This window comes from Thalassophryne amazonica, chromosome 9 (genome assembly GCF_902500255.1).
Source record: "Thalassophryne amazonica chromosome 9, fThaAma1.1, whole genome shotgun sequence".
NCBI classification, from domain to species: Eukaryota; Metazoa; Chordata; class Actinopteri; order Batrachoidiformes; family Batrachoididae; genus Thalassophryne; species Thalassophryne amazonica.
Genome location: NC_047111.1, coordinates 6,148,595 through 6,168,528, shown reverse-complemented (window position 1 = coordinate 6,168,528; position 19,934 = coordinate 6,148,595). Strand labels below are relative to the sequence as shown.

The 19,934-nt window shown below is 40.7% G+C and overlaps 1 protein-coding gene across 1 annotated transcript in view; it reads right to left on the bottom strand.

Annotated features, from left to right (window-relative positions):
• Nucleotides 1–19,934, bottom strand: part of mtmr4 (myotubularin related protein 4) — a 118,342-nt gene that overhangs the window by 72,129 nt on the left and 26,279 nt on the right. The window contains 1 exon segment of the mRNA XM_034177529.1: nt 5,009–5,098. Within this exon segment, the coding sequence (XP_034033420.1) occupies nt 5,009–5,098 (90 nt within the window).

The window sequence follows — 19,934 nt, the reverse complement described above, 5'->3', positions numbered from 1 at the left end:
CTAGAATTACAGGAAGCCAATGAAGAGAAGCCAATATGGGTGAGATATGCTCTCTCCTTCTAATCCCCGTCAGCACTCTAGCTGCAGCATTTTGAATTAACTGAAGGCTTTTCAGGGAACTTTTAGGACAACCTGATAATAATGAATTACAATAGTCCAGCCTAGAGGAAATAAATGCATGAATTAGTTTTTCAGCATCACTCTGAGACAAGACCTTTCTAATTTTAGAGATATTGCGTAAATGCAAAAAAGCAGTCTTACATATTTGTTTAATATGCGCTTTGAATGACATATCCTGATCAAAAATGACTCCAAGATTAGAGGTCATCCATGTCCTTATGTCTGTAAGACAATCCTGCAGTTTAGCTAATTGGTGTGTGTCCTCTGGCTTCATGGATAGATAAAGCTGGGTATCATCTGCGTAACAATGAAAATTTAAGCAATGCCGTCTAATAATACTGCCTAAGGGAAGCATGTATAAAGTGAATAAAATTGGTCCTAGCACAGAACCTTGTGGAACTCCATAATTAACCTTAGTCTGTGAAGAAGATTCCCCATTTACATGAACAAATTGTAATCTATTAGATAAATATGATTCAAACCACCGCAGCGGAGTGCCTTTAATACCTATGGCATGCTCTAATCTCTGTAATAAAATTTTATGGTCAACAGTATCAAAAGCAGCACTGAGGTCTAACAGAACAAGCACAGAGATGAGTCCACTGTCCGAGGCCATAAGAAGATCATTTGTAACCTTCACTAATGCTGTTTCTGTACTATGATAAATTCTAAAACCTGACTGAACTCTTCAAATAGACCATTCCTCTGCAGATGATCAGTTAGCTGTTTACAACTACCCTTTCAAGAATTTTTGAGACAAAGGAAGGTTGGAGATTGGCCTATAATTAGCTAAGATAGCTGGGTCAAGTGATGGCTTTTTAAGTAATGGTTTAATTACTGCCACCTTAAAACCCTGTGGTACATAGCCAACCTAATAAAGATAAATTGATCATATTTAAGATCGAAGCATTAATAATGGTAGGGCTCCTTGAGCAGCCTGGTAGGAATGGGGTCTAATAGACATGTTGATGGTTTGGATGAAGTAACTAATGAAAAATAACTCAGACAGAACAATCTGAGAGAAAGAGGTCTAACCAAATACCGGCATCACTGAAAGCAGCCAAAGATAACGATACGTCTTTGGGATGGTTATGAGTATTTTTTTTTCTAATAGTTAAAATTTTATTAGCAAAGAAAGTCATTACTAGTTAAGTTAAAGGAATACTCGGCTCAATAGAGCTCTGACTCTTTGTCAGCCTGGCTACAGTGCTGAAAAGAAACCTGGGGTTGTTCTTATTTTCTTCAATTAGTGATGAGTAGTAAGATGTCCTAGCTTTACGGAGGGCTTTTTTATAGAGCAACAGACTCTTTCCAGGCTAAGTGAAGATCTTCTAAATTAGTGAGATGCCATTTCCTCTCCAACTTACGGGTTATCTGCTTTAAGCTGCGAGTTTGTGAGTTATACCACGGAGTCAGGCACTTCTGATTTAAAGCTCTCTTTTTCAGAGGAGCTACAGCATCCAAAGTTGTCTTCAATGAGTATGTAAAACTACTGACGTGATACTCTATCTCACTTACAGAGTTTAGGTAGCTACTCTGCACTGTGTTGGTATATGGCATTAGGGAACATAAAGAAGGAAACATATCCTTAAACCTAGTTACAGCGCTTTCTGAAAGACTTCTAGTGTAATGAATCTTATTCCCCACTGCTGGGTAGTCCATCAGAGTAAATGTAAATGTTATTAAGAAATGATCAGACAGAAGGGAGTTTTCAGGGAATACTGTTAAGTCTTCAATTTCCATACCATAAGTCAGAACAAGATCTAAGATATGATTAAAGTGGTGGGTGGACTCATTTACATTTTGAGCAAAGCCAATTGAGTCTAATAATAGATTAAATGCAGTGTTGAGGCTGTCATTCTCAGCATCTGTGTGGATGTTAAAATCGCCCACTATAATTATCTTATCTGAGCTAAGCACTAAGTCAGACAAAAGTTCTGAAAATTCACAGAGAAACTCACAGTAATGAAAAGGAGGACGATAGATAACAAGAAATAAAACTGGTTTTTGGGACTTCCAATTTGGATGGACAAGACTAAGAGTCAAGCTTTCAAATGAATTAAAGCTCTGTCTGGGTTTTTGATTAATTAATAAGCTGGAATGGAAGATTGCTGCTAATCCTCCGCCCGGCCCGTGCTACGAGCGTTCTGGCAGTTAGTTGTGACTCGGGGGTGTTGACTCATTTAAACTAACATATTCATCCTGCTGTAACCAGGTTTCTGTAAGGCAGAATAAATCAATATGTTGATCAATTATTATATCATTTACTAACAGGGACTTAGAAGAGGAGACCTAATGTTAATAGACCACATTTAACTGTTTTAGTCTGTGCTGCAGTTGAAGGTGCTATATTATTTTTTCTTTTTGAATTTTTATGCTTAAATAGATTTTTGCTGGTTATTGGTGGTCTGGGAGCAGGCACCGTCTCTACGGGGATGGGGTAATGAGGGGATGGCAGGGGGAGAGAAGCTGCAGAGAGGTGTGTAAGACTACAACTCTGCTTCCTGGTCCCAACCCTGGATAGTCACGGTTTGGAGGATTTAAGAAAATTGGCCAGATTTCTAGAAATGAGAGCTGCTCCATCCAAAGTGGGATGGATGCCGTCTCTCCTAACAAGACCAGGTTTTCCCCAGAAGCTCTGCCAATTATCTATGAAGCCCACCTCATTTTTTGGACACCACTCAGACAGACAGCAATTCAAGGAGAACATGCGGCTAAACATGTCACTCCCGGTCCGATTGGGGAGGGGCCCAGAGAAAACTACAGAGTCCGACATTGTTTTTGCAAAGTTACACACCGATTCAATGTTAATTTTAGTGACCTCCGATTGGCGTAACCGGGTGTCATTACTGCCGACGTGAATTACAATCTTACCAAATTTACGCTTAGCCTTAGCCAGCAGTTTCAAATTTCCTTCAATGTCGCCTGCTCTGGCCCCCGGAAGACAATTGACTATGGTTGCTGGTGTTGCTAACTTCACATTTCTCAAAACAGAGTCGCCAATAACCAGAGTTTGTTCCTCGGCGGGTGTGTCACCGAGTGGGGAAAAACGGTTAGAAATGTGAACGGGTTGGCAGTGTACACGGGGCTTCTGTTTAGGGCTACGCTTCTTCCTCACAGTCACCCAGTTGGCCTGCTTTCCCGGCTGCTCGGGATCTGCCAGAGGGAAACTAACGGCGGCTAAGCTACCATGGTCCGCACCGACTACAGGGGCCTGGCTAGCTGTAGAATTTTCCACAGTGTGGAGCCGAGTCTCCAATTCGCCCAGCCTGGCCTCCAAAGCTACGAATAAGCTACACTTATTACAAGTACCATTACTGCTAAAGGAGGCCGAGGAATAACTAAACATTTCACACCCAGAGCAGAAAAGTGCAGGAGAGACAGGAGAAGCCGCCATGCTAAACCGGCTAAGAGGTAGTAGCTGCGCTAAGCTAGCGGATTCCTAAAAACACACAAAGTGAATAACGTGTAAATAATTTAGAGGTGATTCAGCAGAGGGAGTGCTTTAGTTAAGGCACGTGAAGATAACACTGTGAAACAAATCGTTATCTAGTTAACTAGATCAATCTAACTGCGCAGATTAAACAGCTAACAGATACAGAAAAACACCGCTGTGCTCCGGAACAGGAAGTGATACAATACCGCAGTGAGAGCCAGCCACCAGTAGAGGCCAAGGGGGGGTTGATAAGGTTAGACCTTACTTGTGTGAAGCACCTTGTGGCAACTTTGTTGTGATTTGGGACTATTTAAATGAAAATAAACTAAAATAGTAAGTCCCTTCGGCTGCTCCCTTGAAATAAATTGAAAAATCAGAGTAGAACCCAGAACACATCCCCAATGAACACCAGAAGTTAAAGATCATTGTATAAAAATGTTAATGTGCATATCACAAGTAAATAAAATGTCAAATGAACTTACTGTTCTACATAAATGAAGAATTATGATGTTTGTGATAGCTTTTGTTTCTGAATACACTATGAGGTTTACAAAGAGGCGGAGACGGACAAATGTTGATCACAAAAATAATTTGATTTGAAAACCAAATTAAAGTCATATTACATTTGGAGACAACAAAAAAAAAAACCCAGACTGACTCTGTGTGCTGGAGTAAGCCATGAAGTGGACACAGGTGGACTGACCTTCAGACAGGTGACACTCAGCACCTGCGCTTACATTGCTAAAAATAACTCTGAATCTGTGTGCATTTTTCAGTCGCTGTGTGGCTAATTTTATCAGCTACATCAGGACTAGCACAAGTTAAAGAGGTGGAAGTAATGATTCGTAATCTGGTATATAATATTTTTAAAAGATAGTGCGCGATATGCCCTTTAAAATGTGTCCTTAAGGGGTATGATTTTCATGAAGATCACAAATGACTGAATACAGATTTTTCAGATTTGAAGTTTTGCAGACAATCTAAGCAATTAAATCTTTCTATAGATGATAAAACAAGTATATCCAACAGGATGAAAAAATGTGGTGAAGTCAAATGCAGGAATTGGTGCACAGTTTAAGCAAAATAATATAAAATAAATGGCAAAACCCCAAACAAGGAGTAATTTGGAAAATGTGCTTTTGACTGCACTGGTTTAGAAAATTTCAACATCATCCCGAACTAGAGAAAACTTGATCCTCTGCATGAAGTATGACATCTTGAACTATTGCAGTTTTTTTTTTTTTTGGGCTTATTCATTTTCAGTACAGGGTGGATAAAGGTTATATCTTATTTGGTGCCTCATCCGGACCTTCACCAGTATCCTGCAGTGGAATGCTTCAGTCCCACACCAGGCAAAAGGTATGAAGATTACATCATTGTGGAGCCACACTTTTCATCAGCTCAAAAAGTTGGCTACCTGCAGGAGAGTCCTCTGGAAAGCACTCAGCTCACCTGAAGACTTTCATCCTCCTTCACCAGCTCCTTCTGGGGGAACAAGTCCTTGGCCTTGATGTACTCCAGACTGGGAGGCCCCTCGTCACCCTGTCAGGGTGAAACATAACAGAGTGGGTCAAATAAAAACGACTATACAACACTGAGCTGGAAAGCAAAAGACACTTAAATGCAAACTATAGGACCAGAAGCAAATATATTGCATGGCTTCTTCCAAAACAAATAAAAGTAAAATTGATAAAACACACTTGAGTAACATTAGTGCAACCTCTGATGTAAAATACAAACCAAGCAGGATTTCACAACCTCTGCAAGCAAACTGACAGACAACACGTAGCAGATTAAATATTGACCAGGAGAGAACCTAAATTCTCCTCAAATAGGGGAACGTGAAATTGATAAAGGCCAACAAGGAGAGTATCAATCATTATCACCGCAATATATATCAATGAATCCAAAATAGCAGTCTGTGTGATAAAAATTTATAGTGGTATTCGGAGAAGAGTAGGAAAGGAGGTATTTAAACACTGTTCACTCTGGCACTGCACCTTCAGTTACCAGAGATATTCACTACTGTGCACTCACACCCAAAAACCTGTTTTATGACCGCTATGTGTGTGTATTTTTTTAAGTCATGCACATGAAAGCAATGAGCACAGACTCACCGTAGTTCAGATAATTCCTCAATCAAGCAATTTGGTTACCTTGAGTTCTATAAAAGGTGCCCTCAAATAAAATGTATTATTATTACTGACACAATGTTAAAGAATCCCTCTTTGTCTGTATAAACAGACCATGCAAACAAGTTTCTGCATGCTACATTTTGACTAATTGTGCTTTGTAAGTGAAATCCAGCTAAAATAATGCTGAAAAAGAAATACACAGCCGTCAATACGGCAACTGTAGTAGAGCTGTACGTGGCCTAAAACCACATTTCCCCCAACCTTCAAACTGCAGTATATTCATGTGTTTAGATGTTTTAGGATCAAGTACAACATATACGTACTGCTGGTGAGAAGAAGCAAACAGGTGGACTCTGTACTGTGGGCTAACATTCAAAATAAATAAACTGAAGCTAACTGCTAAGACAGAGTGTTGAAATAAACTGGTATATATAACCATCATGTCAGCAACTGTACAAATAGGGTGTTATTTTGTTGCAATTTTGAGCAACAAACTTACCTCCTGCTGCCCTATTGGCACTCATAAATAAACTAAACTCCAAACTAATTAGTAGTGAGGAAAGAAGAGCAATTTATAGCATTTGGTCTTCATGGCTCCAACTTTTGAAATAACTGACTTGACATTGATTTTCGCCATGCACTCACGTAACAAGCCCACCTTTGTCTGGGACTCAAGGCCAAGGTCAAAAGCCAAGTCTAATCATTTGTTTTTGGTATGTTTGTATAATGGTGAGGGAAACGTAGGTCACTGAGGTGCAGGTTACCACCAACAATCAATCTCAAAGGTCAAATACTGGGGATAATTTAAAAGGTCAACGTACTCTGCATTATAGAAATGGGTTTCCTTACATAGCGTATAATTCAATGAGGACCCCTTTTCTTTAAAGGATTTTTATAAGTTTGAAGTGATCATAGCTCAGCTAGTTTTATGGCAAAAGGCTTTTTTAGGTGGTCTGCTTGCTTTACAGTTTTGTTTGTTTAAAAAAAACAAAGTGAACTTATTCTTTAAAACAAAGTAAATCTGAGTGCATGGTTGTCATAATGGTAAGAAAACAATACAATCAAGATATGAACAAGAGAAATTCAATCCTGTCCCAGATTTCCCCGCAAGCCAAATACTTCACTCTCTTCACACTTCTTCACTCTCATGATTAGCAAATATACGAGGTATGTTAGAAAAGTATCAGACCTTTTTATTTTTTTTCAAAAACCTGATGGATTTGAATCACGTGTGCTTGCATGAGCCAACCTTGAACCTTTGTGTGCATGCGTGAATGTTTTCACGCCTGTCGATTGCGTCATTTGCTTGTAAGCAGCCTTTGTGTGAGGATGGGTGGAATCTCTTGTCGCTTTTTTTCTTTGCAAGGAAATGGCGGAATGACTGGAGCAGCGCGACTGCATCACATTTTTCCACAAAGTGGGTGACAGCCAGGTGAAAACCATTCGGATTATTCAGACGGCTTTCGGTGACGATCCTATGGGCATCACACAGATTAAGGAGCGGTACAACCGGTTTAAAGACTGCCGCACAACAGTGGAGAGCGAGCCGCGCTCCGGTCAGCATCAACATGCTGAAACGACCGGATCATTCCAAAGTGAACGCTGTGGTGATGTGGGGCCGTCGTGTGATTATCCGAGAAATTGTAGATGAGGTGGACATCAGCACTTTTTCGGCACATTCCACTGTGACAGAAGATTTGGGCATGAAAAGAGTGGCGGTGAAATTCATGCCAATGGCTTGGGCACGAAGCTGATGGCGGAACAAAAGCGCCTCCGTGTTGAAGTCTCACAGGACATGTTGTGACATGCCCAGCTCTTCCACAATTTCTCGGATAGTCACACGACTGAAAAGCCACCGAAAGCCGTCTGAATAATCCGAATGGTTTCCACCTGGCTGTTGCCCAGTTTCTGGCAAAATGTGATGCAGTCGCGCTGCTCCAGTCGTTCCGCCATTTCCTTGCAAAGAAAAAATGACGAGAGACTACACCCATCCTCACACAAAGGCTGCTTACAAGCAAATGACGCAATCGACAGGCGTGAAAAAATTCACGCATGCGCACAAAGGTTCAAGGTTGGTTCATGCAAGCACACGTGATTCAAATCCCTCAGGTTTTTGAAAAAAATAAATAAGGGCCGATACTTTTCTAACAGACCTCGTATTAACAATAGTTGCTTGTGCCTGTAAAAAGAATTCCATTTGGGAAATGAAGGACAAACAGAAGACAAAACACAAATTCAGTGGTGGGGGTGAGAAAGGGGGGAGTATTTGGTGAACCACCTTGACTGACTCAAGTCTGGCGTATGCCGATTCAATTGCATAACCTTGATGTTGAAGAAAAATAAAGCAAAAATATGGACTGCGGCGAGGAAACCCTCCCAATGGCTGACCAGACTGACCACCGACAGAGTTTACTGCCATCAGAAGTCAGTGATTAAAACCAAATAATGAGCGTGCCCCCTCCCCACCATTAAGGTGACTGTTGACAGATGGAGACAATTAGCCTGCAGTGATAAGTGCTCCCACCCAAGGCAATAAAAATTTCAATCCAATTTGAAAGGTCCAACACGGCCAAAGGATCAATGATCAACTGATGTAGCACTGATGTGACATTATTAGCTGACAGATAAACAGTTTCTTTAGGCTCAGAAATGCACACCAAGTTTCAGCTTCATTGGTTCAGTGGTTTCTGACATGTTTAAAGTGACAACTGGAAAAGGGGGCACGATCACAATCCAGGGGTCATATAAAGGTCAAAACTGAAAATTTCACAAAACCTGTTGGATATGATTTTAGGTTTGCTGATTGTTACCCATGTAGCACATGTTAGGTCAACTGCTGCATAAATTAATGACAAAATATATATATATATATATATATATATATATATATATATATATATACACACACACACACACACACACACACACACACACACACACAGTAGTGTTCAGAATAATAGTAGTGCTATGTGACTAAAATGTCAGAATGTCAAGCATTCTTCCTTTCAGGGACAGAAATTGTTTACAGACTATGAATTTTGATCATATTGGCAACTTTGTATTATGAATCCCTTATTTAAGTGCTATGGAATAAAATTTGTGACTCCAAAGAAAATTCTTTTTATGAATTAAATCTTAAAAAACCCAAAGGTGGTACACCTTTAAAAAGGAAATGAAACAATAAAAATGGGAACCCCCTCCCCCTACGTCAAAGTGTTGTCTGATGCCACATGAGTTCAAAGGTCATAATAATTCTTCATGTTCATCTTCAAATAGCAATAAAGGCAACTGACAGGTGAAAACTACTTCATCAAAAAAATTATACTTACCAAGCGGCAGTGTGAATGTCGTGGATAAAATAACGCCACCTCCAGCTAACAATAAAAGCCTCCACCTATCTTGTCCGAACCTCAGACATTTGCTGTACATTCACACTTACCATCTCTTGACTTCTGACGGGGATTCAAGTGACTGATGAGGAAGCTCTGCCTCATTAACTTTTTCATTATGTGTGACCAGATCAGTGATCAGTCAAAGAAAACCTGTAAGGGTCAGTGTGAACTAATGGCCTGCCATCCAGACAGACTCATTTTCTTTTAAAAAAAAGACTGAAGTCTACAAAGATGTGCCAGCCAAGGATCATAAATTCATGAAGATGCTACTGAAATTCAGCCTCCCCCTAAGAAATTCTACAACAGTCATTAGAAAAAGATGTGATGATGTAAAAACTTTAGATACATGTTCTGAAAGATTTATGTCTTTACAAACACATGGTAGATACTTGGCATCATTTGCTCAACTGTCTTATGAAGCACTCATGACTGTCCATGCCATTGAGAGGTCTGCTACCGGAAGGTAATTTAACAATAAGTAGTCTCTAAACTGACTGACAGAAACTTGTGGAGTTCTCACACCAGCCTTGTTTGGTCCGGACCCTCTAACTTTTCAGTTTGGTGTGAAAGCGGCCTCAGACCAAGCTCTGCACCAAAGTTTGGTCCAAACTAAAGAGACTGTCTCATTCCAGATCAAACTGAACCATTGTCCATGGTAATTTGCAGCATGAACATTTTTTGGATAGTTCAGACTGGTTCCTGTAGGGCACCTGCCCTGCAAGTTTTCTTTTGTTTTGCTCCCCCCCCCCCCCACTCTCTCTACTCCTTCCACAGCTATTTAACTCTGTCAGGTTTGCTCAGTCAAAGAGTAGTTGGAAAATACCAAATTAAATAGTCAGGTGTGAGTACAGCAGGTAGACAGAACCACATGTCGGGCAGATGCCCTTCAGGAATAGATTTGGGAAGCCCTGCATTAAATAACAGAAGAAAAGAAACCAGAGTAGTAAAAATAAGCCATGGGAGCACATGGGAGGAGAGAAGATGAAGGTTTTAATTTGGGTTTTGTAAATGTTAACTTGAAAACATGCATAAAGATTTCCTCAATTCAACCAGAACTACCCACCAAATTCAAAACAAGCCAACGTCACGCACATCAACACGCCAAACTTTCATTTATTAATTTTCTGCCACATCTGGGTCACAGTAGCAACAGACCAAGCAGCTCATCTCACAGGTCTTCATTAGTTCCCTGGGGCCTCCTCCCAGGTGGACGTGCCTGGAAGACCTCCCTAGGGAGACGACCAGCGGACATCCTCAGCGGACACCTACAAATTGCAATGTGAAACCAAACATGAACGTTGGTACAGCTTTTGTTCAAGAACTTTCAGCTGTGAAAACATCCTTAATCACCGAAACAAGGAAAAATACCAAAGCAGTTCCAGTTTCTAAGATGTGAGAATTTGTTGCTTTGCCATTCTGGTTTCATTATGGCACTTCATGTGATGGATAATGGATTTGTGATTTCCTGTTGCCCCAAGGCCACATTAAGTGGCAACAGTCTTGATCCCGACACATGAGAATTGGGTCACATTGATATATGGTGTGCCAAAGCACTTGGTGTGGTGATTTTTATTTATATCTGCAAACTGGGCAATGGCAAAAGAAAGTCTGTGGACAAATGTCATCAAGTCAGACCCAAGATTCCACAAGAACACATCTGTCTGCACTGCTGTCAGATAGTGAAGCTGCAGTAATATCTGGCCATTATTACTCAGAGAAAGAGGACTGCACTAAAGTGCCTTTTGTCCATATAAACATGGTGTACAAAATATTGTCAATGTGATACTAAAAACAATGAACAAATTATAATTAGAAGAATAGGTAATGTTTTAATCATGTACCTGGTGTATGTGTGAAAACAATGTGGCTCCACAGAATCTCTAGCACAACTGGAATGATTGCCAACTTACTGGTGTTGTCTGTACAGTGTTATATGGAGCTTTTCACTGAACACTGCCCAGTAAGTTGGCGCCTCGTTGCCGAGGACCATAATAACTGCACCAAACCGTTTGAGGAGGTTTTCACTACCAATATGTTGTTCTTTTGCTTGTCTGTTTTGCAGTACTAAAATGTTACAATATTGGATTGGATTTACATTGCAATATTTCAAGCCAACCAAAGTATGCAAGGAAAAACCATTTGAGCATGCCTTTCCTTCACTGGTCAAGTGCTGGGTTTATTGCTGCGTTCAGAAGCCTTGAAAGTTCAGAGATTCTGACCTCAAACTCAGGGAAAAATTGCCTTGAATGCTATGTCGGGCTGGAATTCATGAGGAAATTGAGCAACCTGAGGTATCAGAGTTAATGTCACAGCCATGGTGGTTTCCTTTGAGACTGGAAAGACAATATTACTAAGGTCAAAAATGAACCTTTAAAAATTTATTTGTAACAAGACATTACAGCTATATGTAATACAGTCACATTCGATGTACAACTGATGAAGTCACCAGTGCCACACATCAGCAAAAACATCTGACAATTCAATTTAGGCCAAAAGACGGTGACGGTGGCGCATCTCAGGGTTGCTGCGTGACCTTCACCCACTTGCCTCAATTCAGATAACGGACTTCTTTAAACTTAGTGCATATAAACAATGTCAAATGTTTATGTGCTGTCTTTAATTCTGATGTGTGCCATTATTACGGTAAAGTAATAACTGTGGACTAATTGCTGTCTGAGGTAACTGGAGTGTAAACATAATTTCTCTACTGTGAGATCAATAAAGTATATCTCAAATCTCAGACGTTAGCCTATACCGAAAGTAGAACTAGGCTAAGTTGTTGATGACTCAAATTATATAAATACATTTCAAAGGCTCTCTGAGGTAGCCTCATGAACGCACATTTTCCAGAAGTAGGGTTTTTTTATCTCTGGTCATTCCGTATGTCTGAGGGTTCTGAATGCAGCATATGTTCCAAGGTTTGTGTCATAAGCAGCATCTTCTGTAGTGCAAGGAGATGCCATTATCATAGCTATTGTTAAACCTGGACAAGCTTACATACGTATACATAAACATCTTCAACTGCTTGACCAGATCGCAGGGGCAACAGCTACAGAGGTGGCCCCCAAACTTCCTTTTCCCGGGACACATTGACCACCTCTGTCTGGGGGATCCCGAGGCGTTCCCAGGCCAGTGTGGAGATATGATGTCTCCACCTAGTCCTGGGTCTTCCCCAGGGTTTCCTCCCAGCTGGAAGTGCTTGGCACGCCTCCCTAGGGAGGTGCCCAAGGGGCATCTTTACCAGAGGCCTGAACCACCTGAGCTGGCTCCATTCAACACGAAGGAGCAGCGGCTCTACTCGGAGCTCCCCACGGATGACAGAGCTTCTCACCCTATCTCTAAGGGAGACATCAGTGACACTCCTGAGGAAACCCATTTCTGCCTCTTTAATACATTATATATATGTACACACACACACACTCAACAAAAATATAAACGCAACACTTTTGGTTTTGCTCCCATTTTGTATGAGATGAACTCAAAGATTTAAAACTTTTTCCACATACACAATATCACCATTTCCCTCAAATATTGTTCACAAACCAGTCTAAATCTGTGATAGTGAGCACTTCTTTGCTGAGATAATCCATCCCACCTCACAGGTGTGCCATATCAAGATGCTGATTAGACACCATGATTAGTGCACAGGTGTGCCTTAGACTGCCCACAATAAAAGGCCGCTTTGAAAGGTGCAGTTTTATCACACAGCACAATGCCACAGATGTCGCAAGATTTGAGGGAGCGTGCAATTGGCATGCTGACAGCAGGAATGTCAACCAGAGCTGTTGCTCGTGTATTGAATGTTCATTTCTCTACCATAAGCCGTCTCCAAAAGCGTTTCAGAGAATTTGACAGTACATCCAACCAGCCTCACAACCGCAGACCACGTGTAACCACACCAGCCCAGGACCTCCACATCCAGCATGTTCACCTCCAAGATCATCTGAGACCAGCCACTCGGACAGCTGCTGAAACAATCGGTTTGCATAACCAAAGAATTTCTGCACAAACTGTCAGAAACCGTCTCAGGGAAGCTCATCTGCATGCTCGTTGTCCTCATCTGGGTCTTGACCTGACTCCAGTTCGTCGTCGTATCCGACTTGAGTGGGCAAATGCTCACATTCGCTGGCGTTTGGCACGTTGGAGAGGTGTTCTCTTCACGGATGAATCCTGGTTCACACTGTTCAGGGCAGATGGCAGACAGCGTGTGTGGCGTTGTGTGGGTGAGTGGTTTTCTGATGTCAATGTTGTGGATCGAGTGGCCCATGGTGGCGGTGGGGTTATGGTATGGGCAGGCGTCTGTTATGGACAAAGAACACAGGTGCATTTTATTGATGGCATTTTGAAAGCACAGAGATACCGTGACGAGATCCTGAGGCCCATTGTTGTGCCATACATCCAAGAACATCACCTCATGTTGCAGCAGGATAATGCACGGCCCCATGTTGCAAGGATCTGTACACAATTCTTGGAAGCTGAAAATGTCCCAGTTCTTGCATGGCCGGCATACTCACCGGACATGTCACCCATTGAGCATGTTTGGGATGCTCTGGACCGGCGTATACGACAGCGTGTACCAGTTCCTGCCAATATCCAGCAACTTCGCACGGCCATTGAAGAGGAGTGGACCAACATTCCACAGGCCACAACTGACAACCTGATCAACTCTATGCGAAGGAGATGTGTTGCACTGCATGAGGCAAATGGTGGTCACACCAGATACTGACTGGTATCCCCCCCCAATAAAACAAAACTGCACCTTTCAGAGTGGCCTTTTGTTGTGGACAGTCTAAGGTACACCTGTGCACTAATCATGGTGTCTAATCAGCATCTTGGTATGGCACACCTGTGAGGTGGGATGGATTATCTCAGCAAAGGAGAAGTGCTCACTATCACAGATTTAGACTGGTTTGTGAACAATATTTGAGGGAAATGGTGATATTGTGTATGTGGAAAAAGTTTTAAATCTTTGAGTTCATCTCATACAAAATGGGAGCAAAACCAAAAGTGTTGCGTTTATATTTTTGTTGAGTGTATATATGGCCTTATATTACAGATGGGTGACAACAACTGTTCTATGTAGATTACTGACCCCTTTCTGCTTTTTAACATTTCTGTGGCTTTTCAGAAACTGTGAAGTTGTGTTTGTCAGGGGTGCATCCAATGCATGTCTGTACTGTACACAAAGCTGTACTTCATTTTGTAATGACTTTTCAGAGCAATGTAAAATATGCAATGTGTGTTTGAATATTTGGTCTGTTGGTTTGATTTGTGCTCACCCCACAGAGGAACTATGAAACCAACTCCTGTCTAGGATCTCAGTGTGGTTGTTTCGGTGTGCACCCAAGTGCAATTACTGTGTTTACACATGCCCACATGAATCACATCAAAGGGAAAATGAATCAGTCTGTTTTACTGGACTAAAATGCACAGGTGTGAAAATGCCCTTGGACCTGACTGTGGTTTGGACCCAATAGGTTCCTTGGGCTGTTGGAACTAGCAAAGTGCAGCACCAGCACACACATCCCAAGGTGACCTGGGAGGATAATAAAGTTATATCAGAAATACAATCACTAAAATAAAACTGCATTTTCAAGTTGGGGCACAAATCTAGCAGGCCCTTGTAAATACACCCTCATTTTTGCTGACCTGGACATAAACAGGTATGGCATGGTTTTACTGTTAAGGAACAACAAAAAATGAGTAACATGAATAAACAGACTGAGCTGCAGACAGTCCAACCTTGACAGTAATAACATCAGCAACACAGGTCTGAATCGAAGACTAAACCTGATCACAATCAATAGCGTTTAAAACCCATTTTTATGGGCGGGGTGGGGGAGGTTATTGAAGCACTTTATGCTTCAGATGTTTTCTGCTACAGTGTATGCACAATCAGATAATCCTCTTACAAAAACTAAATTAAACGAGAAATGCTCTCACTTCAAGCTTACTGGCAGAGAGGACAGCATGTCCTGTGCACGACTTACTTTTTGCTTCATCACTATAGCAAGCATCCCCCCCCCCCCCACCCACCCACCCCAAACGAAACACAGGAGCCGTTTACAGCACATCTGCCTTATCGATAATGTGCACTGATGGCTGACAGCAGCAGCTTTCAGCAAGTATTGATGACCCGGTCTGAACTGCATGTAAAATGCAGCACACCTCAGTTATACTTTGCTAAAACAAGGTTCTGTCTGGGGAACGTATGTGTGACACCATCTTCTAGAGATTTCTCCACAGGCATGGAAGGGAAAGTGAACAGAACAGACAGGAAGAAAAGAGGTACAAAAGGTCAAAGAAATGAAAAAGAAACAGGCACAGTCTTCAGGACTAAGTGTCTGGTTGCCATGGATACAACCTCTTTTGAGAGAGAGTGCCTTTCTATTTCATTTTTTTGGAAACAATTTACCATCATTTCTCACCAGATTTACTTATAGTCAGTGTGATTCTTTGATCAGATTTGTGCAGATTACAGAAACACCACAATGCAGACATGACCTCCTAAATATGCACATATTCTTCCGCTTTTGAGTTCCTATTTGCAACATTTTGATAATTTGCTCTCTGAAACAAAGATCGGAGGGGGGGGTCACAAAAACCAAGGGTGACACCGATTCTAAACTATGTTGCTATGCCCAACCTCAAATTTGTGCAAGATCTTAGCAAAGTATAATCTGCAATCTTAAATTTCATCACAATCTCGGAAGTTGGTATGGTGTTACTGCGTACAGCAGGCTTGGGACTCGATTCCATGATGGCCACGATTGGAATCATAACACAAACACTGAAATTGTCTGAGTTTTTAGTGAAGTGACCAAGTGCACCAATTTTTCATCATGATACATGAGGTCTTTGTCACGATATCACTCATACAAGGTTTCTCAGTCTTTGGTCTGCACCCCGCTAACCACAACTACAATCAAAACCAGCCTAATGTTGCAGCGGTCTGAGATCTTGGTGATACAACGCCATTTACCACATGTCACCATGATACATGAAGCCTTTAATAAGTTATTGTGTGCAGTTCCTAGACCAGCTCTGTAAAAAAAAAAGGGAAAGAATTCACACTAAAAAGTAGCTAATGCAAAAGCTGATTTTGTCTGTAAGTCAAGGGAATGCAGCATGACAACGGCTTGGTTTCTCTTCTGACCTCCCAAAAGAGATTTTAACATTTCATAGGCATTCATGTTCTGGGTGACTAGCTCCAGTTTAGTCACATATAAGTGGAATGTAATTCAAAAGCTGAAGAATTAAGAAAGGTCTTTTTTAGCAACATACATACATCTAGTCTGCCAATTACTTTTTTGAGGATTATACAGTGCATCTCTAAAGTTTTCACAGCAGTTGTACATAATAAATATTTACACCCTTTGGTCAGTACTTTGTTGATGCAACTTTGGCAGCAATTACAGCCTCAAGTCTTCTTGAATATGATGTCACAAGCTTGGTGCACCTATCTTTGGGCAGTTTGGTCCATTCCTCTTTGCAGCACCTCTCAAGCTCCATCAAGTTGGATGGGGAGCGTCTGTGCACAGACATTTTCAGATCTCTCCAGAGATGTTCAAACAGATTATGGTCTGGGCTCTGGCTGAGCCACTCAAGGACATTCACAGAGTTGTCCTGAAACCACTCCTTTGATATCTTGGCTGTGTGCTTAGGGTCATTGTCCTGCTGAAAGATGAACCATCGCCCCAGACTGAGGTCAACAGCGCTCTGGAGCAGGTTTTCATCTAGGATGTCTCTGTACATTCCTGCATTCATCTTTCCCTCAATCCTGACAAGTCTCCCAGTTCCTGCTGCTGAAAAACATCCCAACAGCATGATGCTGCCACCACCATGCTTCACTGTAGGGATGGCGCCTGGTTTTCTTCCAAACATGATCCCTGGCATTCACACCAAACAGTTCAATCTTTGTCTCATCAGACCAGAGGATTTTTGTTTATTTTGGAATAAAGCTGTAAAATAAAATGCGGAAAAAGTGAATCGCTAATCGTTAATACTTTCCGGGTGTAAAAGAGAATCGTAAGCAAACACTGCAATGAAAGCATGACTTCTAATGATAACGACAAAACTCAAAACACAAACAATTATGAAGATATTCTGCCATTAAAGTAAAACCAGTTAAATGCAGTTCAAGTCTAGAAAGAGCCTTAGAAAAAAAGTGAAAGGAATAAACTTTTAATCTGAGCCTTTATCTTTGTCCTATGGGAACATTTTTTAAACCAATAGTAAACTACAATGAGTTTGTGAAAACTAATCTGAATAATAATGTGCACTTTTTACATCCATGAGGGCTGTGACTGTGACCGTGTTCTGCCTCAGTGTCGACACACAGTAACAGAGTCAGCTACTGTATATTTACTGTTCCAAAAAACACCGGTTTGATCCAATATCAGATTGATCACAGGCACCACTGATGCTGCAAGAAGAGATTAAAGCACATCACCAAAAAGCCTGTGACTCTGCACACATCAAATTCATTCAGCTACTCATTCTAATAGTGTTTGAGTCATGGGGGGGAAAAAAAAAACCTTAATACAATTAGGTTTTGTTTTCATTCCATTTGATGTAGGCAACATATATAAATGAAGATAAACATGCCGGCGATAGCAGGAAGAGGGCCTCAATATGCATTTTTCCACAGCAGTGTCGATGGTATCGACAAAACTTTTACACGACGCTGCAGAACACTTTTATAGTACATGACAAGACTGAGAACTATAACCCACTAAAGTAATGGAAAACCTTGACACTAAATTATACAGACATTTATTCAGAAGAACTGCTTACTTAGCTGAACCAGACATGCTAAGTGATCTCATAAATTGTAGAAGAACTTGCCAAGTGTAATCACACACATGAACACGACAAGGAGTCAACCACCACTCTCAGACTGAGCCAATAAACATCTGAAGCTTATTGTTGTAATTCCTTTAAATGTATGTATTTCCAACTAAACACCCATTATTGAATGATTTATAAAAAAGAATTTGATCAAGCATAAAGCTAAAAGATAAATGTCGAAGTGCTCCCCAAGTCTCAGCTGTAGATGGAATACATACATGTTCAGTACTGATTTCTAACTGTTGTACAGGCAGGAATCCAACAGAAAACTGTATTCTGATGTACTCTATCCTGCATGTTGGGTTGTTCTGGGAGGTTAGACAATCTATATTACAATAACCAAGTGGCCTCTGTGTGCATGTGTGTGTTTGGCTTCAATCACGGAGAGACTGGGGGACATGACATTTGCCGTTTGGTATGCTTATGCATTCTGGGTCAAGGATGAACATTGCAAAAAACAGAAAGTTGAAAGGACTAATATTTTATGCAATGCACCATAGGAATTCGGGGTTTTAAATGTTATAGCAGTACACGTTAGTTTAACAGCGTTGTTAATGTTAGCGATTTATTGAGTTTTTGTACTTCAATTGGTTTAGTCAAGTGTCATGTTGCTGTAACCACGAGTGGGAAGTGTAGTGCATTTTATGTCATCTACCACTGTCTCCGTTTGTGGGTGTGTAAAAATAAAAGCACGTGCTTGGGGCAGAATACAGAAAAGACAAAAAGCTCTGGCTCGGTTTTTGTTCTTCCGCCAGCTCGCCACAATATATTAAAAGCAAAGTGGCATTTGTGTATATGCATGCTTGCGTGTGTAGAACTTCGATCAAAGACAAACTGCGGAGAGCTGGCATTTGCCATTTGGTATGCTTATGTATTTTGGGTCAAGGATGAACACTGTGAAAACGTACATTGATAGGACTAATATTTTGGAGAAACTACGGATATTATCTAACAACACTAAACGTTTACACTCTGGACTCACACACCATTCCAGCAGGGATAAGTGTGTGTGTGTGTGTGTATATATATATATATATATATATATATTCAAAGCAAAGAGGCAGGCATCTGTGTAGTTGTATGGGTGCATGATTATTTAGTAGGTTCAATTGGCTGATACAACAAAGTGAAAACATTTCCATTGTGGTCCAAAATACAAGCAATAATAGTAATAAAGTAAAAACAAGTAATAATAATAATAATGCATATATGATAGGAACCTAAACAATTTAGAACTACATTAAAACAGTAAATTAACATTAAAAAAAGTTACTTAACAGGAAATAAAAGGGTTGAGTTTTAAAAACTGTTGATCCCCCACGAGCAACACGCTAGTTGTTTCAATTTGATAGAACTGGAGAAAACAAAAAGGCTACTTTGTCCTCCCCACCTACGTAAAGTGTCATTCATAAATAAATGAACAAAACCACATAAATAAAAGTGTCTCAATTTAGTGTATGTGTACAACTTATGATGACAAGGTTTTGTCACTGACCTATTTTTAACCAAGTTAAAAGGCGCTCAAACCTATCCAAGATTTTGGTCTGCGGTGTTTGTGTATCAAATATGAAGACAGTACCTGGGAGCATTGTTGACTTATAGTGGTGACAAGCAATATGATGGACAAACAGAAACCATTTTATTGTCTCCCTTCTGGAGGGCGGGGGACAAAAAAAAAAAAAAAAGATAAAGACATAAAACAGGTCTTGTAGGCCAGTGCTTACAATAACAGCTCCAATGCTGCTTAAAAGCATTTATAAAATTATCTGAAAGTATACTGGAATGGAGTGTTTTGTTTGTTCTTTTCTTTTTTTTTTTTTTTTGAGTAATATCCAAATTCACCAGTAACTTCCAACGTCTGAGCAAAGTGGTTCCCAAACTTTGCCAGACGCTGCGAAGCTGAATAACACGCTTTTCCATTTTATTTACAATGAACTGGTGTGGATTTATACTCAACAAAAATATAAACGCAACACTTTTGGTTTTGCTCCCATTTTGTAT